A 26,128-nucleotide genomic window follows, 5' to 3' on the forward strand; every position below is an offset into this window, starting at 1 on the left:
AGCTGATTGTGTGTGTATTTACACACACACACACGTACACACGTATATACATATGTGTATATGTGTGTGTGTGTGTATACATACACAAACATACTTGCACCAAGTCAAAAACATACATTTTTGCCCCTATTTCAATTGTTTATTCCAAAGTTGCATTACAAATTAATGTAATTATCAATATTAGTTTTTATTTTGAGTGTAATCAATGGACATTTTTTTTACTAGTTACCATCATACATTTTTAATTCTATCAGAGTAATTATTTCAAGAAAAGTTTAGCTGATAACATTTTTTTTTCTCATTGAAAAACACTTTTTTTCATTGTCATGAGATTTCTGAGAAAAACATGCATGCATGCGTACACTTGTATACACGCATATGTATAGACTTGCATGTATAGATGTATGTAGTCTGGTGGTGGGGGATGAAAAATATAAAGATCAATAAACACTTAGCAGTCTTTGAAATTGTTAGCTGTGACTCAATGTCATATCTCAGCAACAATCTTCAGACAACTGAACTCCCAGTTCTTTCTATGCATGCATGTGTGTGTATGTACATATGTATGTGTGCATGTATATAATGCATTTGCCAAGTTCAATATATTTAGGAAAAGTTGAAGTGAATTAGAAATGAATATTTAATTGTTTATGATGGGGGTTTCTGTGGCGATGATAAGGAGTATTTTTAAAAGCATGAGGCAGTTTTATTAGAATAACAGTGACAGACCGACACAGTTCTAAATTGGTAGTTTTGTTGCTGAGACATCTATAAACCTCTCAACTGGCACAATGCTACACCTCCTCAATGCAACTCCCACCTGAGGGGTAATTGTTTTACAAAGTACTTGATGACCCTGTCAGTGCTGGTGCCACATAAAAAGCACCCGGTACACTCTATAAAATGGTTGATGTTAGGAAAGGCATCCAGCTGTAGAAACTATGCCTAAAAGACACATTGGAACCTGGTTCAGCTCCTGGCCCTGCCAGTCCCTGTTAAACCATCCAGCCTATGCCAGCATGGAAAACGGATGTTAAATGATGACGATGATGTTGTGATGCTCTTGCAGGAGATAGTGATAGTCTTCTCACCTCATCTCACATAAATGTAAAAGTAAAAGAAAGTTACACTTTCATAGGTAATGCACTCATGCTCACATATGCAAGCGTATGCATGTACGTGCGCACGCACACACACACACACACATGATGTGATAGCTGTCTATTCTCTGATAAGGAAGATGGTTTCAAGGTTTTTCTGGTATATTTACTGTTAGCATCTGATTCATGTTAAGATTTCTTTAATATATCCTGAGGGAAAGGAAGAATGGTAAAAGATAAAGGGACAAATATATTTTTGTTTAGTGCTTTTGAATTGAGAGAGAAAGAGAGAGAGAGAGAGTCAGTGGAGCTGGAATCAATACTTCCCACTCTCAAGGTTAGACTCCTACAGCTTTTTGATTTAAATATCCCTGGCTTCTTTGATGAAAGAAAAAAAAGAATGTTTGATTGGTGATACATACAGTTAAATTGACTTGGTGGTTGACAATGACAGATTTAAATCCTGTCAGAAAATTCTCTGTTCAATAGAACTGCAATGTGTATTGAATAGACACACTGAAAACAAACTATTTTCCTCTCTGGCAGTTGGTGTTAGTACAATAACAATTATCTATAAAGCAACACTTTCTATACTAAAATCCATGAATAAAGACAGTATTTCATGGAAAAATTAAGACCTTAGTAAATCAAGAAAAGACAGTAAAAATAGCAATTTCCTTAAACATCCCCATTTCTTACTGATCTTGGAATTGAAATTGAAATGAATTTATAAGCCAATGTTACATTAGATTCATCATGTAATTTGACACTTACAACTGAAATGTTAGGAATATTAAGGTAGAAATGAGAAACTACAAACTTCATAAGCCCTAATTTATCCTCTCATTTCGTTACTAGCCATTTAATCCTAACAACTTTATGTCCAGCCACCTCTTGATATATTAACAATACATTTATTCTTTTATTCTTTTATTCTTTTATTCTTTTATTCTTTTATTCTTTTACTTGTTTCAGTCGTTTGACTGTGGCCATGCTGGAGCATTGCCTTTAGTCGAAGAAATTGACTCCAAGACTTAATCTCTGTAAGCCCAGTACTTGTCCTATCGGTCTCTTTTTGCTGAACCGCTGAGTTACAGGGATGTAAATACACCAACATCGGTTGTCAAGTGATGGTGGTGGTGGGGGGACAAACAGACACACAAACATATATATATATATATACACACACATACACATATATATGACAAGCTTCTTTCAGTTTCCATCTATCAAATCCACTGACAAGGCTTTGTTTGGCCCAAGGCTATAGTAGAAGACACTTGCCCAAGGTGCCACACAGTGGGACTGAACCTGCAACCATGTGGTTGGGAAGCAAGCCTCTTACCACACAGCTACGCCTGCACATGCTATTATGACATTATTCACTTGCTATTCCACATTTTGAATATGTAATCCTATAAAATAGTTGAAACTCAAATTACTTTCAGTGGTAATGCATTAGTAGTGAAGCCAAGGGAACTGCACTGACTTTGTTTCAGCTGATTCTAATCTTTCTGTAACACAAATATTTCTGCAACGCTAGCAACAAACTTGAAAGCAACTAAATTCGACATGCCTTCACTCCACACTGCCCCCCCCCCCCCCGCCTCATGATGTCTGGTGGTTTCCTCTGCACAGTCTGCTGGGTACTGTCTTCACATGCATAGGTAGACAAGCCTAAGCTCACCAAAGGTTTGAAAGCCATTGGCTACACTTGCCATGGTTTAGCTGCCTTGTGGAAGCTATTGCCTGGGGTGTGGCAACTGATGCATGGAGACAGCTTTGCGGAGTCACAGGGGAGAGCTGGGTGTCAGGTGAGGACCAAAGTGAATGAACTATTCCAAAGAACCTTATGTGTTCCTTTGTCAGAGACACTATCCCACCCAGGCACACCATGTACCCTGGTGATATAAATTATTTTGAAAAGCTTGGTTATGAGAGCATCTGAGAACTAAACAAGACTGTTTTCCAAAATGAACACCTTTCTCCATGTGACTGGCTTGAAAAATTAAGAGACTAGGATATTCTCCTACTTTTTTTAACATGAAACCAATGGTAGCCATTAATTCACAAATAAAGTATATCCATCAATACAGTGTTGAGCACTCATTTTCATCATTCAACATTTACTTATATGTGTGTATGTATGTATGTGTGTGTGTGTGTGTGTGTGTATATGTATGTGTGTAATATATGTGTGTGTGTGTATATATATTTATATATGTATATATATGTGTGTGTGTGTAATATGTATATATGTGTGTGTGTGTGTAGGTATATATATATATATATATATATATATATATAATTATATGTATGTATATGTACATATATTTCTGTGAGTATAATATATATATATATATATATATATATATATATGTATATGTATATGTGTATGTTTGACTTTGTATATGTTTTTGTCCACCACCACCACTTGATGACCGGTGTTGGTGTATTTACGGAGCACAGTATAGCAGGTTTTGAAATTGAAACAGCTCCACTTCCACTCACAGTCTTGATGTTGCCTTTAACTTTCATAAAATCACCGCATGCCTCTAACCTCATTCTTGAAACAACCACTAACTATTTAGTGGAAAAGCAGCTTGTTGATTAAGAAACAGATTACATTTTCTGAAATATGCCCCCTTACCCCATCTCCATTACTAAATTATTGGTAGCACTAATTTCACTAATAGCTTTCTCTAAAATTTCTCTGCATTTACAGAATTTAACTTCAGAATTTTTGTTCTCCATTTGTTGGCTTCAGGTCATTGAGTGTGCTTATTGAGCATAACTGATCTGTCATTTTTCTTGCCTTCACCATCTTTTTATTAAAGTCATTGTCTGTTTCAGTTCAGTTTCCTTCCCTTTTTCTTTACATCAGTATGGGTTGGTTAGGTCAGCAATTTGAAAAAATTTTTTTTAAATGCATTTCAAGTGAACTGAACTGCTTGCTCCAACTGCTGCAGGTCCTATCAGGAATTGGTTTATCATCTCAACTTGAAAACCCCCCTCCCTCTATCACTATTCCATCAAATCTGAATAGCAGTGATTTCTAGCCCACCTGACTGGGTATCAATACATTTGCTACTCAGTCATGATCTTTACTTATTGGTCTGAACATGCTGTTTTTAGCAATTAAATTACTCCGTTATTCACGACAAAATAATGTTTCAACTACTATAAAATTCAAAGGTGTAGAATATAATGTATCAATTTAAATGCATTGAATTCAAAATTATCCATTTACTTATTGTTTATTTTGAATATTGTTATGTATATATATATATATCTGTGTATGATTGTATGTGTATTTATTTTACATTGCAATTAGTCAACAGTAGCATTACTGGTTATTGACTTCCCATTAACCATTCACTGTATTTCTGATGGTGAGAATGACGAAGGAGAGACTGCAACTCATTGCAGAAAAGATATCTAAAAGGACTTTATAAAACATGTTTTCTTACTAATGTTTATACTTTTTGGTGGCAGCAGTGGCACTCCTTTACAACTGTCACACAGTGTCAAACAAAAACACCACTCATATATGTGCATACACACACACACACACACACACACACACACACACACACACACACACACACAAGGCTTCTTTCAGTTTCTACAAGTGAACTAAGGAATCACATAATCATCCACATAGCTCCATTTAACTGCATGTTTTAGCATCTGTCAGTAAACATATCAATGTAAGTGTTGTTAGATTTGGAATTGTTTCTGTATTTGTGCATATTAATTTCTGTCCCTTTTCTCTCTGTTGGTCTCCATTGGTCAAAGTTGCCCATGCGTCTGCAAATGTATGTGCTGGAGTAGGAGAGTTGTGAAAACTGGTCGTTGCCAATGTATGAAACCACTCCTTTCCATTATGGTTTTTTCTTTTAGTTTTTTTTACTTGTTTTAGTTATTAGACTGCAGCCATGTTGAGGCACCACCTTGGAGAATCCTAGTCGAACAAATTGCCCCCAATACTTTTTTGTTTTAAAGTCTGGTATTTATTCTATTGGTATCTTTTACCGAATTGCTAAGTTACAAAGTTGTAAACAAACCCACAGCAGTTGTCAAGTGGTGGTGGAAGACAAAGACACACACTGATGGGCCTCTTTCAGTTTCTGTCTACCAAATCCACTTATATGGCTTTGATTGGCCCAAGGCCATAGTAAAAGACACTTGCCCAAGATAACACATAGTAAGATTGAACTTTGAATCATGTGGTTGGAAAGAAAACTTCTTACCACACAGCCACGCCTGTACCTAAAGTAATAATTATCCAAAAGAAAGGCTGCCCATTTGGGCCACCACACCATCCCGTCAGTGATGTAATTGTTGCTGACAGAACAAAGATCTGCAATATCTGTGTAGGGGTTTATGTGTATTTATTTTATGTCGCAATTAGTCAACAGTAGCCTTACTGGTTATTGATTTCCAGTTAACCATTCACTGCATTTCTGATGGTCAGAATGACAAAAGAGTGAGTGCAAACCATCTTCTCAGACTGGTACTTTTATATCAACTCAGGAAGGGTGACTGAAACTTGATTTGAACTGAGAGCATAGAGACTTGTAACACACAAGGTAATCTGCTAACTCACCTTTCTCTAGCTGTGTATGTGTGTCTGTGTGTACTGAAGCAGATATCAACTCTAGAATTGGGCTTGCAGCAGCAGTGTTCAGAAGAATGCACAAAATCTGAGCCAGCGCCTCAATTAGCAACTGTATGAAGATGCTGCTGTACTAGAGCATTATCCTGCTGCCAACAGCAGTCTAAGCAAGAGAAGCTTGGTAAATGATAGCCAAGACCATTCACAGGTTGACTGCATCCCACCTATGGTGTCTTCACAGAATATTGAAGATCACCTGCAGGGGCAGAATCACAAACCCTGAAGACTTGAGAAGAGTCGGTCTGCGCAGCCTGCAGGAGATTGGGGCAGAAAAAGTGTGAGACTTGCAGGTCATGTTTTCTGACTGCCAGAAAATACCAAATGAATACTTAAGACAGCTATACAATGGGTACCAACAGTGGGACAAAGAAAGAGAGGGAGACTCGAGAAGGTGTGGCATACCACCTTCAATGAAGATCTGAAGCAACTTAGCACCACGTGGGAAGATGCCAGCAACCATGCTCAAAACCAGAATGATTGGAGATGTCTTGTTGAGGTACTGGCCAGCTGTAACGCAGGAGCCAAGCCTGAAGCTGCTGAGGCAGGTGGAATGCTTCTTACATGGAAATACAGGTTATGCATTTATTTGAATTGCATGATTCACTCCAGTGTTACTCAGAGTTTCTGAACGATTGTGCACTGGGAAAAACTTTGTATAACGAGGGTATGAACCATCAATTGAAAACAAATCTCTGTCAGTGTGTGTGGGTGTGTTCCAAAATTTGTACTGTCTCTGAAAAGGGCTGTGTATTTTACATACATACACACATACATGCATGCATATATATATATATCTCTCTCTCTATATATATTTATATCTGCGTGTCTAATGCATATGTTGTTGTATGTGTGTGTGTGTGTTCATGTACAGATCTTGTAACATTTTCTCCTCAATGATTTATTTTGCCAATACTATATTAAAATATTTGTAAAAAAGCAAAAACCAAAACAAAAACAGATCAACTTGACTTGATGTTTTTTGTATTGGCTAAACAATCTTCAGTGTTTTAATCCTTTTAAGATGATAAAAATCCTTTCAAAGAAAAATTATAACTGACTTAAATGCGATGGTAGTTGTAGTGGTGGTGGAAGTGGTAGTAGTCATAGTGAAAGAAAACGCTTCTTGCCACCTAATTTTTCCAATAAAAATTCACTTTTGGTTTTATTTAAAATTTTTTTTTCATCTTATTAAACTTCCTTACTTTTCTTCCTATATCTGAAATCTCCATCAACTAATAGACAAATTAATTGATGATTTTTCTCTTGTCCTTAAGGGGAAAATTTCAGTTTTGTCTTTTTATTTTTGTTTTTCATTCAAGTTTATTTATATTGTCAATTATGTAAAACATTTTGTTGTCATTGACACCGCTTACCTCCCTCAAGCTTCTATTACTCATGTTTAACAGCCATCAAAATGGAACTAAATATTTTGACGGTCTGCTACTACCTCTCTCCCCACTGTACTTTCTCTCTACTTCTTTACAAATCAACCAAAAAAACTGCTATATGGCAACCTGGTTTGCTAGAAGTAGCAGCCATATCTTTTTCAATTCACACCTTACTATCTCAATGAAAAGAAAGACCATGTTAGATAATGCAGTCCTAGTTATCTCTAAAAAGACAGGATGGCTAGATTGGAACACTGTCACTCATAGGCTTCCTTGATGAGGACTGACCTAGGGTTAAAGAACAGCAACAATAACTAATATTCTTCATTTCATCACTGTGTTTTTCTTTCTTTCCTTCTCTACCACTGCTGTCATCCTCTTCTACTGCTACTACTTTATCTAAATCTGCCAAATGTGTATAATCTTTCTTCACTGCTGCATAATCTCACTTACTTGTCTTTCTGTGCATTTCAAGAATCTACATTAAACTTAAATCCTATTCAGAAACAGATTCTCTTTCAATCCCAAAATGTTGTAACTCAAATAACTTTCACATTATTTCAGTAGCTAATAGTGAGTGGAAAGGATAAAATAAACTTCATACATCTTCCACACAACTGCTTTACATTTAGTATTTGCTATCACAGAGAGCATTGTTGTGCAGTGAAAAAGTTTTGAAATTTGCAAAATTGTCTCAATTGTTTGTTGGAACCATTTCACTTAGACAATTAGTCTCTTTGGCAAGATTAAATGTCACAAGTTTCCGTTTCTTTTTTGTACCTCTCATCTCTGTTTATATTATTTAACTTTTGTAATTAACTGACACTCTGTCAGTTACAACAGTGAGGGTTCCAGTCATCCGATCAGCAGAACGGCCCGCTCGTGAAGTTAATGTGCAAATGGCTGAGCACTCCACTGACATGCATGCCCTTATCATAGTACTAAGGGAGATTCAACATGAAAGAGTAAGTGATAGGGCTGGTCCTTTGAAATACAGGTACTATTCATTTCTGCTAGTTGAGTAGATGGAGCAATGTGAAATAAAGTGCCTTGCTCAAAGACACAATGTGACACCAAGAATTGAACTCACAGTCATAAGATCCACTAAGACTCATGCTATCATGTGATACAATGGCAGTGAAACCTGAACCAAATGATAATGAGTTGAAACTGTTCGCTTGCTACTGTTAAGCGTTTGCTTTTGTTTGATTTTTAGGTATGGATTTCATCTGATTGATAGAATGGGTTTCATTCTTTCTTCACCATTGATAAGTTACTGTAAATAAGGGCAGTTTGCTGTAAAATAGTTAAAAAACGCTAGCATGGTCAAATGAATGTAACAAAAAAGGAGAAAGCATATACCTATATTAGAAATTGTATTAGTCATGATACCTGTTTGATAATAGTTAAAATAATTATTTGTTGTATTTCTAATGGATGCTGTTTGCCTATGTGGAATTGAGAAAGTTTACACTAGTACTAACAGATTTGTTTATATAGTTTATCTTGTTAGAATTGTAGAATGTTTGCTAGTCATGCAGAAAACACAATTTCCAAATTATTGGCTAATGTCCAAACTCTCTGTCTGTTTGACTTTTAGAAGAGCATCCTCATTGGACATCACTACTGAAAATGATGTACCAATTCTCATAAATCAATGCAGAACTATTTTACACCTGCATTTGCCGACCCAGTATTATTCAAATTGGTGTTCTGATGAGCTTTCTTAATTTTTTTTCTTTTTTTCTTTAAAGGAAAAAAAAAAAAAGAAAAGGTAGAAATCCAGTCATGTTGATTAATCTGCCTGTGTATATAGTAAGCTTTGGTGAAGTATTTGTTGCATCTCATCTGTAATGAGACAATTGAACATTAGCCAAGTTCTGAAATGATGTTGTCTGTAAGAGAGGTAAACTAGGTGAAAAAAATAAATAACAAAATAAACAGTAAGCATCGTTTTCTGAATAAATTTTGTGTGTTTATAGTTTCCAATGAAGGTTGATAAATTGTAAAAAGAGAGTCAAAATTTTCACAGAAAAGGAAAGTATAAAAATAAGATTCCTGCAGAATTTACTCTTGAAAAGGGTAACTTTTTATCTGAAAGGTAGGGAAAAAAATCCCAATAAAACAAAGTGCTTTAGTCACTGTTTGAATATTGTCTATCAAAGATCATACATTCAAAACTTGCTCTAATTATCTTTGTGTTGTCTTCCAACAAAACTCATTATGTCATATAAGTTAGTAAATGCAGTAAAGTGTTCTTTCTTTTACAGTATAGAATGGGTGCAGGCATGGTTGTATGGTTAAGAAGTTTGCTTTGTAACCACATGGCTAGAGGTTCAGTCCTACTGTGTGAATGCTGTTGCCTGGTGCCTATACCATAGTCACAGGTTGACCAATATCTTGTGAGTGAAATTGGTGGTCAGAAAGTGAAGATGCTTGCTGCGTGTACGTGTAGTTGTTATTAGTGATGGATGTAGTTATAGCGTTCTGGATATTTTGAACGCGGCTGTATTGTAGAAAGCCACAAAGCTGCAATATTCATTTTGAGAAAGCCTCACATACAAACATATAGTGCTAGAGATCATAAAAGTGTATCAGTAGCAGGTGAAAATCTACCTACAGGCTGAAGATGTTGGATGTTTTTCATCTGCTACATATATTCTTCAATGTCTTTTAGCAGTATATTTCTATACAAGATGCTTTCTCAAGACAAATATTGCAGTTTTGTGGTTTTCTACAGTATATCCACATTAAGATATACAGAATTTATATATATATATGCAGCACAGAATTTTGTCAGTGAACAGGTCGCGGTCTCAAAGCGACGAAAATATTTTGACAAATTAAATTTAAATGTTGAAGTGAATCTAACGGATTTTGTGTGTTATTTTAAATGGCTTATAAACACCTTCCACGCTGCAATTGTTTTCGTTCCAGCACACGATCTCAGATCAGGTCACTTGCTATGCAAGTGCATCTCCAATATATATATATAATTTGTGGTCTAGTGGCCTCGGAGCTAGGGCGGCAGTAGTTCTCTTCCACATAATGTTGAGTGTGAAAGCACATTGAATAAACCAGCTGGAGGAGATGTCTTCCTGAGGTTAAAACAGCAGTATTGTCATCTCTTTGATAACACCCATGTTAAAGTGTGTATATATATATATATATGTGTGTGTACACATACATACATACATACATATATCACATGATCTCATGACTGACCAGGTTAGATGTTATTACACATCACTGGTTACAATGCGCATTTGCATTGTTTCAGCCTTCAAATGATACCACTCTGCTGGCTAGGTGAGCAGGCCAACATTCCCTGCTGATTGAAGGGGCACTGGAGCAAGGTGAAATGAAGTGTTTTGCTCAAGAACACAACACACTATCCACTTAAGGAATCAAACCCATGGTCCAGTGATCATGAGTGCAATAACCTAACCACTAGGCCGTGTGCCTTCACACACGCATGAACGCATGTGTATGGTAATCTTTGCTTTGCAGTCAACCACAGAAAGCATATCAGTGTTTCTTGACATGTGTTGATATGTGTGATCCTGTCAATAAATGGCTCCTTCAGAATCTGACATTTGTTTCCCATTTAATATGTAAGTATGACTGGGCTGTTGTTTGGTAGACTAAGGGATTATTACCTTGCTTGGAAACAAGTGAGGGTTGGCAACAGGAAATTACCTGGCTGTAGAAAATTTGACTCTGCATGAAGGGATGCTAAAATGGTGATGAAGTTTATATCCGAGGAGAGTGTTCATTTGTGACCACATCTATGCTAAAACTTTTGGTAAAATATCTGAATTTGTCACACCATCTTAGATTAGGGATTAAGGTACCCCCTCTGTCCACAGAAGGTCATCTTTTGTATGTTAAGCACTGGTTTACTGTTCATATTTATTCAGTTGATGTGTTTCATTGAATCTGAAATGTTATTAATTTTTTTTTTTTTTTTTGTGTTTTCTTCACCAGTGATGATGGAAAGGAATGCTTTGGCTGTGTCTCGAAGTCCATTCATTGTTCAGCTCTACTATTCTCTTCAGTCAAACAAGAACATATTTCTGGTAAATATTTACTTATATTCATCCACATCTGCAAATTTGTACATATATGTTTATGTGTCTAAGTGTGTTTCAGGCTGAGGCCCAGCACGACACCATGGGCAAGTGCCTTCTGCAGCTCTATGTCAACCAAAGCCTTGAGAGTGAATTTTGGTAGTGGGAACTGTAGGGGTCTGTCATGGGTATGTGTGTGTGTGTGTGTGTGTATCCCCCACCTTGTTTTCCTAACTGCAAATAAATAGCTGAGTCATTAAAGTGTTCTAATTTATCTGCAGTCTTTCCGTGCAAGTATGTCATTATTACTTTGCTTGGAAACGCATAAGGACTGGTGGCAAGAAAAGTATCTGGCAATAGAAAACCTGTGCCAGCAAATTTTATCTGACTTTGCAAACGTAGGAAAGTAGGTGTTCATTTGATGATGATGATGATAAATTTTGTGTGTGTGTGTGTGTGCACACACACACACTTCATTTTTGTATTTGGTTTGCAAGATTCTTTATGTGAATTCATGTGTTGAAACAAATTTTGCTGTATCTAGGGAGAGTCATTATGCCAATATTAATAACACATGCTCTGCTTCAGTTTCACTCCTTTATTATTAGTCTGTTGGTTAAATATCTATGCAACTAACTAACTGATCGTTAGTTTAATTTGTTGGTTAAACGTTAGTCATTCATTTTGCTTTTTATTCATCAAAGTTCTTTCATTGCCATTTGCAAACTTTTCAGTGACTTAGTCTGTTACGGAGTCTATCTGAAACCTTGTTGCTTGTATGTGTGTAGAATGTGGTGTGTGCATGCGTGTGTGTATATCTGTGTATGGTTGTGTGTTTCTGTCCTTGTGTGTATGTTGTTATGTGTGCATGTCTGTATTACCCATTTACCTACCTACTTATTTACCTACCTCCCTCCCTACCTACCTACTTAATTAGCTAACAATCAGTGTATGTGTGTTAATATTGGCATAATGACTCTCCCCAAACACAACACGTGTGTGTGTGTGTGTATTTACAGGGTACAGGAGGTATTTGAGGACATATTCAGTAATTTACTAAAACAGCTCTAATGTAGCAAAAATGAAATGCATTTGAATAAAAATTTGTTCACATGTTCTCTATAAACTTTGTTATAAGATTATTCTATGGATTCATGTTCAGCTGTGACGATTGTTTCAATGCAGGCGTGAAATCATTGACAAGCCTGTACTAAATGGTCCTTATTAATTTCCGACATAACCTGGACAATGGTTGTCTTTAGTGAAGCTATAGGACTGTGAAGATGCCACTTAGTCTCCATTTCAACAACGTCTCAAACGAAATAATCCATGGGATTTAAATCTAGTTTTGAGGCTGCAAATGTAGTGTTACAAAAGTCATAAAGTTTGTTTGACATCCATTCTTAGCTGACATGGGCTTTGTGAGCAGGTGTTGTGGCTTGTTGAAGCACATGTGGGAGGTGGCTTAACATGATTTTTATGACTCCACATCTGAAGGATGCACACTTAACCATCTGTCATTTCTCATGTTAGACTTTTGGTCTTTGTCAAAGTTGTTCTTGTCAGAGAAGAACCAGAGCAATGTTCATGAGGGGTCTTAAGCTTGCTAGCTAAGTGTCTGGTATGGATCAAATGGATTTCTTGTCTTTGCAGACAAGAATTGGCCTCTCTTCAGTACATCTAACCTGTCTTTGTGCACCACAGTTCTGGGAGTCCACTCCAGTGCCTGAAGTTCTTTGTTAATGGTCCTCATTAATTTTCTGGGATCATCGTCAATTATGTTTTGAACATCCATTTTCCATGTTTGCATGGGTTGGATGGTTTGACAGGAACTGGCAAGGGCAGGAGCTGCACCTGGTTCCATAGTCTGTTTTGGCATAGTTTCTACAGCTTCTTGATGCCAACCATTTTACAGAGTGTACTGGGTACTTTTTCCATGGTACTATCACTAGTGCTTTTCACATGGAATCATCACCATTGCCTTTATATGTGGTACTATCAACAGTGCTTTTTATGTGGCACCAGCACCAGTTCTTTTTCGCATCAGTGCTTTTTATGTGGCACCATACTCACTGAAAGAGCAGTACAAATTCACTAACCCACATGCATACATTTTCATCTATTGTTTCTCCTCAGTGTTTGTCACTTACATCCTGCACAATGAACCCAACTGCTTTTGTTTTTTTTTTTGGTGAGGTTGATCATCACTCAATGAATAATGGTGATATGCTAGCTGTTCTGCAGAAGGCTCCCAGAAAAATTATCCCTGATATCATCTTAATTATCATTATTTGCTTTTCTCTGTTACCAGTGCCTGAACAGACTTTATGGTCCATATTTCCATCCTGTTGTGTTATTTTATTCTGTTAGGCCTATTTTCCAAAGTTAGTCACAACATCAACTAAGAATGTGTTAGACTTTCCACATGACATAATGTTAAGTGTGTATTTAAACATATCTGGTCTTGCTGTCAGGATTATAATGCTTTGATGTGTAATTCAGAGAACACAAGACAATCTAGTGAATTGTGAAAGCCTTGATTTTTGACCCTTCTCTTTGTAGAAAAAATTGGATACGTTTATTTACATGTGAATAAAGTTAGATTAATATATTCTTTTCCTCATTCCACTTTGCTAACTGTGGTTATGCCAGGGCACTGCCATGAATACTGATGTATCCATTCTTTGGTGTTTGGAATTTGGTGAACAAGGGAATCTGATGCTGATGCCAATTTGTCTCTTGCTGTGATGTAATGCCATTTGGAATTTTACACAATAAAATATCTAGTATTGAAATTCCCTTGTTTTAAAGGAGAATATTAATGAGTTGTGATTTTTTAAATCCCAAGCTTTTGTAGTCTCTAGTCTTAACTTGGGACAGAAAGAGGGAGTGAAACTTTTGGCATTATGCTATGGTACCCAGTTTGAGATTAGCATAGCTTTTGATGCCAAAGTTTCGTGTTAGTTCCTTCAATAGCTTCCAGTTATAATTTACTGCATATCTTGCATTTCTTCACTCCAGGGAGTTGTCTTAAAGCTTTCAACTTCTCCCGGTTGTTCAGCTATTGTATTAAGGCAATCTTCTTTGTGTAGGACTGTTGGATTGCTTCCAGTTCAGTAGTTGAGTTCGTCACTATTGCTAGGAGCAATAATCCACCAATAATATACCAATCAAAATTTCATTCATGAGAGTGGCTATATAAAGAGAAAATATTGATTTCACACAGAACTGAAAAGTTTATAAAGCTGATGATTAGCCATAGATTCACTTTAGATCAGATATTAATTTTCCCTAAGATAGGATTCCTACCTAATATAGGTAATAGGAGCTTCTATGTAGTTACTAGAAATAGCAGCCAAATAAATTTGTGTCACACTTTACTGTTTTAAAGAAAAAGAAAATACCAGATAATGAAGTCCTTGATTTGCTGTCTGAAACAATTGTGACACTCATGGCTTGAATGCCTTTGATAATAAATCTGCTGGATTAGAGTTTATGTGGGGCTAAACAACAAGGATTTATCATTTTCTGAAAGATCTACTAATAAATCTTAAAAATTATGTAACACCCGTTCCATTTGGTCATTTTCCATCGATACTAGAGAGCATTGCTTATAAAGTTGAAATGGAACCAAGATTGCTGTATGTTTATGACTTGAACCATGATGCTGCTTTGGGCTTGTCCTGTGTTCAGTGCCTGATTGTGATGCTTAGGTTTTGTTCTGATTACTTTCAACTATGCTAAAAGTGGTCATTACAGAAGCTCTCATGATACTTCCATGTCAGATACTATTCTTCCTTAGTCTTCTAGCCTTTGTCTTTTACAAGGATCTTACTTGGATGGTTATATTAAATCTATTAATAAAGTAGTCGCAGTGAAAGTGGGTTCTCTACATTGAGCTTCCTGCTATCTATATTCTGAATGTATTCTTCATCTTTGTAAGTCTCTGATTTACTGTTCTATGGAATATTGTTATCTCCTTTGGATTGGTGCCTCTGCCGGTGCTCCTTTTCTCTTTAAGTTCTCATTATTGGTTGTTTTGGCAGTTCAACCCTTCAACCCTTCTCACCCACTTTCTGGGAGATTACTTCTTTGTCTCTTTCTCATATAAATACTTTTGTGTTTGTTCTTCTCCCAAACTTTCTTCTCTTGTTTCTTCTCTGCAGATTTATAATTCAAGTGACCCCTTTTTCTGCTGGTACTCATTCTGTCACTGCTGTTCTCCTCTCTTGTAACAAGAGTTTCTACTCTGCTAGTGTCCAACCCCACCCCCACCAAACATCCGTCTTGTAAAACTCTTTCTTTTCCCCCTTCTCTGATATTAATTCTTTTAAACCAGTTGTTCTCAACCATTTTTTGCCTATGGGTCCCTTTGATTCTTATTTTACTTGGGTGGACCCTCACAGTCATTTGACATTTAAAAAATCATCATCATCATTTAATGTCTGCCTTTCATGCTAGCATAGGTGCGACAGTTTCACAAGAGCCTGCTAGGTAGAAGTCTGCACCAGACTTCTGTGACTGTTTTAGCAGGATTTTTACAGCTGGATGCTCTTCCTAACACCAACCACTCAGTAGAGTGGACTTAGCGCTTTTTATGTGGCACAAGCACAGGCGAGGTCAATTTGGTCAAGGTTTTTACAACTGGATGCCCTTCCTAACACCAACCGCTTTACAGTGTGGACTGGATGCTTTTTATGTGGCACCTATACTGACAGGATCACAATCCTATAATATTTTTATAATTAAATATTATTAGGAATTGTTAAACTATTTTGTGTATTGTATAAATATAACTGATTTGTTGCACATCAATTTTAACCGCAAAACCTTATATGGACCCCCCGAGTTGAGAACCACTGTAAACATAGTGTTTTATGATTTTTAGGGTAGTTTCTCATTAGATTTTTTCCTCTTTTTTTCTTTTGAATCTCACAACAAAGTATTCCTTGAAGTCTGTTGTCTTACTCACTGCTTGATGGGCATGACTTTAACAGAAACAGACAAAAGAAAAAAAATCTTTTGCCAACCTGTTTTTTTATAAACTTAGGCATGACATTGCTTAATACTGAGTGTGTATGCTATTAGGATGACATCTACTTGAAAATATTACCATTATTCTTGTAACATTCTGATATTTGGCTGAAATTCTTAGGATTCAAACAAAATAAGTTTATGTAATGATATTTTGTCTTTCGTTTTATATATTTGATTCATTATATAATAAGAATTTTTTGGGGTTCCATGTTTATTTCTTGATAATTTTGTTAAAAGCAACAGCTTTCTCCAAACTAGGCAATAAACTTTTTAATTAATTTTATTTTGGGTATATTCATAGTTTTCAACTTTTAGTTAAATTGGTTTTGGTTCCAAATTGCAACATCAACATTACAAGAGCCATTCAAATTTAGTATTTGTCACTATATCAAAAACTTTACATTTCCATCTTTGAAAAGGAAACAATTGACATCTTTTGGGCTTGACATTTTTAAAAAAAAACTTTTATTAATATTTTTCCATTCCCATTTACTAAACTTTAGATAAATCTGTTTCATATATTTTTTACATTTTTATTATGTTTTTCCCCTTAAAATTAAATATACATTAACAAATTTTATATTTTATCATTTTATCAATTTCTATTTTACCTTCATCATAAAGTCAAGTACTTTGTTAGCCTGTCAACAGGAATTCTAATTCTACAAATCTAATACTTCAGTATTTCAAGGAGTCAGTTTTAAAACATTCAATTTTGTCTGAACTCATCAATACTCCTGATTAATTTGTGAATATGAGTGGAAAGGTCTTATACATTCATTTATGCAGACATCCAACCACATATTTGTGTACGTTGTGTGGTGTACATGCCTACTGTTTTAATAATTCCTGTTATTGGACTATGGCCATGCTGTAGCACCACCTTCACAAGTTTACAACACCATAATTAGCTCAGTAGTAACTTTTTAAACTCTGATACTTATTTTATTGAACTCTATTTGTCCAACTACTAGATTACAGGACATAAACAAATATCTGCTGCCTGACTGGCTGTCATGCCAGTGGTATGTAAAAAGCTCCATCTGAATGTGGTCAGTGCAATTTGTAGATGAAAATTGTACAGAAGCTTGCTACAGGCACAAGGTCTAATATATTTGGGGAGCGATTAGTCAATTACACTCAGTCCAGTAGAAGGTATACATGGAAAGAAAGGAAATATGCATAATATACATCAGTAAAAGGAAAGTAAAGGGTGATAGTGCTGTGGTCCTCCTGATACAGGAGGAACTCTAGGGACAATTGAGGAATCCCACCATCCAAGATCTTCCTGAATACCAAGGGTAACTGCCTTCTCCAGTTTCAGTTTACCAATTCATGGTTCTGTACTTAGAGCGGTGCCATCCACTCTTGTTATTTTTCCCACTTTCAACCCACCTTCTTATAAATTTGCTCAATGGTAGCACCTCCCACACATTTTCTGAAATCTTTCCCCAAATCACAGTCAAAAGAATATTCCATCCATCTTTGTTGAATAATTTCGATGTATGATGTGTTGTTGGTTGTGGTGGTGGTGGCTCCATTGTTAAAAGTTTTCATTTTCTGTTTGTCTTGAAATTTGTTGTTGCTGCTGATAGCAATGGCTTCGATGTTTTCTTCAAAATTTCCCATTTTCTGACATAATGCGTCACACCTTTTGAGCACAATGGGCTACTCAGTTTGAAAAAAAATTCTAACTTGACCCCACCTGCAAGTTCATGTGCTGTTTGTCTTGATATGTGGTCACCATGTCATGCACATATGGTTATAATGCATCTGCCTGGTGTACCCTTATCAGGTGGGTAGTCATCATGGGTATATTGGGCTTTGTATATTTTATCTCAGTATCATTTTGATAGCATGTGCTGCTGTCTCACTCAATGATGGTAATGATAATAATAATAATAATAATGATGATGATGATGATAATTTTGTATTTTGGCACAAGGCCAGCAATTTTAGGTAGAGGGGTTTTGTTGATTACATAAATCCCACTTCTTAACCACTATTTGAATTTATTGGCCTCAGGGAGATGAAAGGCAAAATTGACCTTGGTAGGGCTTGAACTTAGAATGTAAAGAGCTGGAACAAATAGCACGAGGTATTTTTTCAACAATCTAACAATTGTGCCAATCCACCCCTCCCCTAACAACAATAACAATACTAAAAGCATAAAGCTATTGTAATCATTTATTTAGCTGAGACTGGTGCACCTTGGTATCTCTGAGAAATGGAAAAAGATGTTACTTTCATTTGCTGCCAGATTTGAACATGGTATATCTCTCATACAAAATCTTGCTTCTCATAAATTTTCTAAGGTTTCACCATTTCAGCTTTCCACAAGAACTTGCAATTTGAAGAACAGATTTATTTAAGGAAGCATTCTCCTTTTAAATGAATAGATTGATGAGGCATTTATCTCTAGGGCTTCTTGTTTATTACAGAGTTAGCTGACATCGTATAGTATCTAGTTTTCTCTATTTATCCTTGACTTCTTTTAATTCATTTCTTTTTTTTTTGTGTTAGATGAGTTATATTGATGTAGATGTTTATGTAGAAATTGCCAGTGAATGATGTCAGTGGTTTTTTTGTTTTTTGTTTTGCAATTCTGTTAAGGGGAGAAAAACAGATTTTCTTTACTAAAGAGTCAATCATTCAGTTGTACATATACACTTAGTACTTTGTGCGTTTATTTTAAAAGTTAATCCTTCTATGAATCAGTAAGATCCTTAGAGTGGTGTTTAGTGTGATAAGATAATGTTAAACTACATATCCTGGCAAAAAAACAACAACAAAAAAGACAACAAAACGAAATACTGAAAAAAAGTCATTTGAACCCATGATGTATGACTCACTCTCCAATATCTTCACTTCATCGTATTCTCATATCTTATTCTCTTATTGACTTTTTTCATCACATTTTAAAATTAATTCAACAAATTGTACAATTAGCGTTTTGTTTCTTCAGATAATGTTTAATAAATCTTTGTGTGTGTTTGAATAAATTCATGTGTGTATTGAGATGAAGTTACCTTCAGTATTTAGCAAATCTGTCTCTCTTCATCTAACAATATAATCCTGCTTGATTTCTTTTGGCAAACACAATTTGGTTGTATCTTTACCTGCTGCAGGACATTGTCCCTAGTTACAGAAATTGTTTTTGTTTCCCTGCACTGCTTTGTTCCATTGTAACAATTTCAGTGTAAACTTCTTCACTACTGTATGTAAAGATATAGATCATTTTCATTGTAACATCAACTTTTCTATTCTTGGATGCATTGGATAAAATTCATTCAGGTAGACATTCTCTGGTTAGATCCCTCTTCTGTTACCAACCATTACCTGTTTCCAAGTAAGATAATATTTTTGTTACTTATTTGAACACAAACAGCACAATGGCTGAACATTATGAGGGTCAGGAGAAAAGAATAGGAATTAGGAAGAAATATTGATAAAAGTATATTAAATTACAGATAAAACCAGACTAAAAGTCCTAAACTCAACTGAGAAAGAATTTAGTCAGCTGTAGTGAAAATGAGTTGTACTTGTGATTCACAAGGGGCCAGCCTTGTCACACTCTGTGTCATACCAAATCTCCCTGAATACTACATTAAGGGTACGCATGACTGTGGAGTACTCAGCTACTTGCACATTAACTTCACAAGCAGGCTGTTTGGTCGATCATTTTAACTGGAACACTCATCATTGGAAGTGACAGAGAGCCGGAAGAGCAGACTGAGTCTTCAGTATGTCACCCGGGAGTCTAAAACTCAAGTGACCTTATGATAATACATTAAAGATTTACATTGACATAAAATACCACATGTGGAATAGTGTTCACTGTGGCTAATACACTAAAAGACATCTTTACAGATGATTACAAAATTTGTCTGTGGGAGGATAAGAACTCAGAATCATTGCCTTCTAGTATAGTATATTCATATCTGACCATGTTAGCCATTGCACATTCATCCAGATTTTAGGTGTGGTTGGTTAGCTTTTTGAACATGGGTTATTGAGTTTGTTTTGTGTGAATGGTCCTCAAGTTAGCTGCTGGAGAATGAGATCTAGTATATACAAAGCTCAGTAATGGTCTCAAAACAATTAAACATTGATCATGTATCATAATTTCAATGTTATTCCTTTTTATTAAATGATGTTTTACTCTTGTATTTCAATCTAGTTTTGTTTATGACTCCATGTTCTTATAAAACTGCAGTTAGTCATATAACTCTGTGCATTTCAGTGAGGATATTTTCAATTTTATATCCTGCCTTGGAAAGACATTTTGCTCTGGTTAATTTTCTACCTTAACTACTTTATTTTCAGTCCGCTTTCATATCGACTCACTTAGTGGTGGGCATTCACAATGCTGTTTAAATTGCAGACCATCTTATCACTTTTGTATATATACCTATCTCACAGTTGGTAGCATTTTACTCACCTCATATGTCATATTTAACATATAACTGATATTTAAGTAGCTATACATTAATCATATGTGTCTAATGGTAAACCGGCAATATTAATTTCTGTCATTGAATCACAAATGAGTTGCTTATTTTAATTTTAACTGTTAAATTTCCTTGTCTTTAATTTTGCCAAACGAATGAGGGAAAAGAGAAGGGATTACTTTTAACTTTGGAGATTAAGTTCTTGTGTATATAAAGGTATCTATATACATTACTGTTCATATGTACACATACTTCATACTTACAGTCATACATACATGTCTATGGGTATGTGTGTTTTTATTTATATATCTTATTTCTATAATCTCTCTATTAAGTAGATCTGTTTATGTGCCTTTCTGCTTCTCTCTCTCTCGCTCATCTCTCTTTCCATCTGCTTGTCTGTCTGTCTGTCTGGCTCTCCTGTCTCTATGTCCATTCCTCTCCCCATCTCTCTATCTATTTCTCTTTCTATATCTGTTGCTTTCTCTTTCTCTTTCCATTCATCTGTCTGTCTGTCTGTCACTGTCTTCCCTCTCTCTCTTTTATTCATTCATTTCTCTATACAACATGCTCCACTCTTACTCTATCTGTGAGTCTCATTTACTCTTCCCTCTCCCTCCTCTCTCTCTCTCTCAATATCTGTGAGACTATATTTTTACATATTCTATGTGCTCAAAGCAGTATTTATCCTCACCTCACCCCCCACATAGGCATTTCTACCTCATACGCATGTGCAAGCACACATTAATCTATTACGTGTATGATTCTCTCTCTTTTATTATCCTCTCCAATAGTTTGACTTTATATTATTTCTCTTTCTCCAAATCATTTGCATACTTCAGCCAGCAGCCATTTGTCTCTTCATTTGTGTATTAATTTCCTTCTCTCTCCTACATTATCATATATCTTTACATATACACATATAATTATTTATATATATATATTTCTAAATTCATGTGTTTCTGTGTATAGTGTATGAAAGGAAAGGTCTTCATTATTTTCTCATACATATTCTTGTAGTTCATTCACTCATCTGTATGGCCGTGTTATAAAATGCTGAAGTATATTAATTCAGTGTCTTCTCTTGAATATGTCTGGATTTGTAATGTTCCCTCTAGACATTTACTGTGCTTACTACACAAATCTAGATTTTACTTCTGTTTGGTTACTTTTCACTAACTTAATGTTCATGTAATTATACACCTGACTCTGTCTATATGTGTGACCCTGTCTTATGATTCGATTCTGTTTTGTTTTACTGTGTTTTGTGTGTATGCGTGTTCATGTTCTGTATTCTGCATGTGTGATGTTTGTCTTGTACTGTATATTTGTTAGGCTATATTCAAGGTATGTTGTGCTATACACGTTGTTTGCTTTGAGTCATGTGTTGTGTCGTTGTGCTGTGTATTGTGCTGTGCATTGTGTTGTGTTGTTTGTACTGTGTTGTGGATATGTCTGTTGTGTTGTGTGTGTGAAGTCCATTGTTGTTGTTTAACACTAGGTCAGCTCTGACTAATTGATGGTGTTTTAGCCAGGACCATCTGATTGTTTAAAAGGTATATTCAACTACATTATCCAGTGTACCTTCCCCTTTTGCATGAGAGTGGACATGATATGAGAGGAATTTGGCTGCTATCTTTTGAGAGCTGACTGACAACCTAGAAAGTTCCTTAATAGCATGTGTGTGCATGTTGATTTTTGTTGTGCATTTGAATAAATTGTGTGCCATGTATACCCTGGTTTTTAAAAGAGGTACATTGTTTTTCCTGCTTGCCATAAAGACAATTAAGAGCTGGCATCGAGAAGGTCATCTGGGTGTAAAGCCATGCTCAGCATGTGCCAGCATGGAGAAGTGGACATTGAATTAATGAGGAGGATGACGGGGATGATGATATTGAAGGGGATGAATGATTGAAAGCAAATCTACTGGATACAGACCAACCATGCTCACACAAAATTTTTAGAAGTTTACACATTGAGCTAGCTTAGATTCATTAAACTGATCTAGCTGAAACTGAGCTGAATTTCATTTTTTTTGCCCTCTAATATGCATATGCATGCACACAAGTGCACACAGTTGCATGTCAACATGCAAAGTTTTGTGTGCATTCAAAATTGTGTGTACATGTGTGTGAGTGTTCATTATATGCTCATATATGTTGATGTTTTATGTGAGATAATGTGTGTGTGTGTGTATATATATATATATATATATATATATATATATATATATATATGTATGTATGTATGTATGTATATATACCTGTTGGTGTGCATGCATGCATGAATTAGCCTCTTGCGTTTAACGTACCTATTCTTCAAGGTTTCCAAGGGGAGCAATTTATATTTCTCACTGTAACTTCAAATGAATTTGATGGATTCAGTGCTAAATCTTTCTTGGATTGTTCGCAATTGTTATTCTGGAACAATTTCCTTGACACACAAATTGTATAGAATACCTTTTGATCTATTTATATTAAATTCTACTCAACCACTTCATGTATGCTACCTATAGAAACATTTGATGGGAATTGTAATATTGGGAACAATAGCTGTGTTTGGTTAACTGATTTCAACCAAATGTTGCTCATTGATGAGCTTGCTGGTAAATGATTCTCTGAGAATATTAGTTAGTTCTGCATGCGTTAATATTACCAAAGCTGGCATCTCTTTTATGCTTGCCTATTATATTGAGACTTAAACCTCAACTTTTTGTAATCTACAAACTGAAGTTCTTGTGCCATTAGATAAATTTGAGTCTCTACTCATGAAAACACTTTAGATAATTAGAGTGTATTTTAAGCCTTTAGTAAGTGTACATTTTCCACAAATACCTTAGTTAAGTATCTAGAATTCTGTAAGTTGTGTTCAAAGATGATATACTTCTTTCTGCATCCTGCATCCAAAGTTAACGATCTGTTGTGAATATTTCATTCAGTGAATTTATCTTTTTTTTATTTCCTTGTTGAATTCAGTGTTGAATTTATCTCATGTTTAGTCGCAGCCCCACTTTTTAGTGTTGAAAATTCTATAACTGCATGTGATCTGATTTATTGTTGTTGTTGGTTAAGCAAATTGTTTTTTAAGTTCATTTTCATTGATTATCAGAGCCACTACAGAATTTGATTCATTGTTCAATCTAAAGACAATTCTTAATATTTTGGTTGAATAGGAAGTGTTCAAATAATCTGTTGTGGGGGCAATATAGCTGGTAGTTTAATCCTTTCGTTACCAACCCGGCTGAAAATCCCTCTGGTTCTGTACTACAAATGTCTTGTTTTCAAAAGTTCTGAATTAAAATCTTCCACCAAACCTTAGTCTCAGTTTATATTCCCAACACTAGCTTAATGATAACGAAGTTATTTTACTAAATTCTTTGTTATATGTAAAATTAATTGAAAGAAACACAGAGCTTCTCAACAGAAATGTAGTAACGAAAGGATTAAGGTTTTGAAGTGTAAATGCAGTAGGGACATAGAGGAATATCCCAGTTGGTGCAGATGATTTGCCCTTTCAGTGTAGGAAGTTACTAAGAATGACGACCTTAGACATAGTAAGGTAAGACACATATCCTCAATGGAGGATGAAGGTAGTTGAACATTCGTTGGTGGCATGAGGAGTTGGAAGAACAGTTGAAACAATACAAGAAATCATTCAAGAAAAAAGTGACTTTAAACTGTTTAGCATTCAGATTCCTCTGTCAAATGTAATGCTTATTTATCCACATTGTTTTGAAGTAATGATCCATTGTTTCATAGCTGACTGCATTGATGTGATTGCTTTTAGAATGACATTGTAGGGTAGATATGAGAGGTCAGGTAGAATATTTAGGCCGGACATGGTTTATTTAAATGCTAAAGGGTCAAACTAGTGAAGTCTTTATTGCTAATAAACAGAATAGAAGGTACGAGTGGTGTTAGAGTAGCTTCTGTATAAGCACAAGCACTGTTTTTTAGAGTGATTCTGGAATATAGTGTGTCCTGTACAGTAGAAATGAATTTGAGATAGAGGATGAGAGACTTGACTTTGGTGGGGAATATTGTGCATGATTGCATTTTAGCAGAAAGTGTTGGGTAGGATCCTTGTTGGATTAAAATTCCATGGATTTTTTTTTTAATTCTAAATTTTCAAGTATTTTTGAAGTTATACTGATAGCTGTGTCCAGTCTTTGTCAGCAGCTCAGTTCGAAATGAGTAAATATACTCTTTTGCTCTTTTTTTTTTTTTACTCTTTTACTTGTTTCAGTCATTTCACTGCTGCCATGCTGGAGCACTGCCTTTAGTCGAGCAAATCAACCCCAGGACTTATTCTTTGTAAGCCTAGTACTTATTCTATTGGCCTCTTTTGCCAAACTGCTAAGTTACAGGGATGTAAACACACCAGCATTGGTTGTCAAGCGATGTTGGGGGGGGGGGGACCAAAACAGATACACAAACACACATACATACATACATACATATATATATATATATCATCATCATCATCATCGTCGTTTAACGTCCGCTTTCCATGCTAGCATGGGTTGGATGATTTGACTGAGGACTGGTGAAACCAGATGGCTACACCAGGCTCCAATCTGATTTGGCAGAGTTTCTACAGCTGGATGCCCTTCCTAACGCCAACCACTCAAAGAGTATAGTGGGTGCTTTTACGTGCCACCGGCACGAAGGCCAGTCAGGCGGTACTGGCAACGGCCACGCTCAAAATGGTGTATTTTACATGCCACCTGCACAAGAGCCAGACCAAGGGCACTGGCAACGATCTCACTCGAAAGTCCTTACACATGCTGCGGGCACAAGTGCCAGAAAGGCGACGCTGGGCACAGGTGCCATCACAATTTCGCTTTTGCTTGCCCCAATAAGTCTTCGCAAGCTGAGTTTCGTGTCCAATGAGGGAGATGACATTGGCATGGGTGCCAGACGTCAAATTTAACTCGATTTCGATTTCACTTGCCTCAACAGGTCTTTGCAAGTGGAGTTTAGTGTCCAATTTAACTCGATTTCACTTTCACTTGCCTCAACAGGTCTTCGCAAGTGGAGTTTAGTGTCCAATTTAACTTGATTTTGATTTCACTTGCCTCAACAGGTCTTCACAAGTGGAGTTTAGTGTCCAATGAAGGAAGGAAGGTACGCATAAGTGGACTGGCTGAGGCCTTAAATTTAGGTCTCACTCGGCTTGCCTGGTCTTCTCATGCACAGCATATTTCCAATTGGCAGAGTGTCTACAGCTGGATGCCCTTCCTAACGCCAACCACTCAGAGAGTGTAGTGGGTGCTTTTACATGCCACCAGCACGAAAGCCTGTCAGGCGGTACTGGCAACGGCCACGCTCAAAATGGTGTATTTTATGTGCCACCCGCACAAGAGCCAGTCCAGGGGCACTGGCAATGATCTCTCTCGAAAGTC

The 26,128-nt window shown here is 36.0% G+C and overlaps 1 protein-coding gene across 2 annotated transcripts in view; it reads left to right on the forward strand.

Moving 5' to 3' along the window:
- Positions 1 to 26,128, forward strand: part of LOC106867829 (serine/threonine-protein kinase greatwall) — a 729,021-nt gene that overhangs the window by 102,616 nt on the left and 600,277 nt on the right. For both annotated transcript variants that reach the window (XR_016242045.1, XM_089353060.1), the window contains exon 5: positions 11,154 to 11,245. Coding sequence is in view for 1 of the 2 variants with exons in the window: in XM_089353060.1 (XP_089209186.1) it covers positions 11,154 to 11,245 (92 nt within the window). In the remaining variant the exon portion in view is untranslated. The remainder of the gene's footprint in view (positions 1 to 11,153; positions 11,246 to 26,128) is intronic.

The sequence above is a fragment of the Octopus bimaculoides genome, chromosome 5, assembly GCF_046866305.1.
Source record: "Octopus bimaculoides isolate indiv1 chromosome 5, ASM4686630v1, whole genome shotgun sequence".
Classification (NCBI taxonomy): domain Eukaryota; kingdom Metazoa; phylum Mollusca; class Cephalopoda; order Octopoda; family Octopodidae; genus Octopus; species Octopus bimaculoides.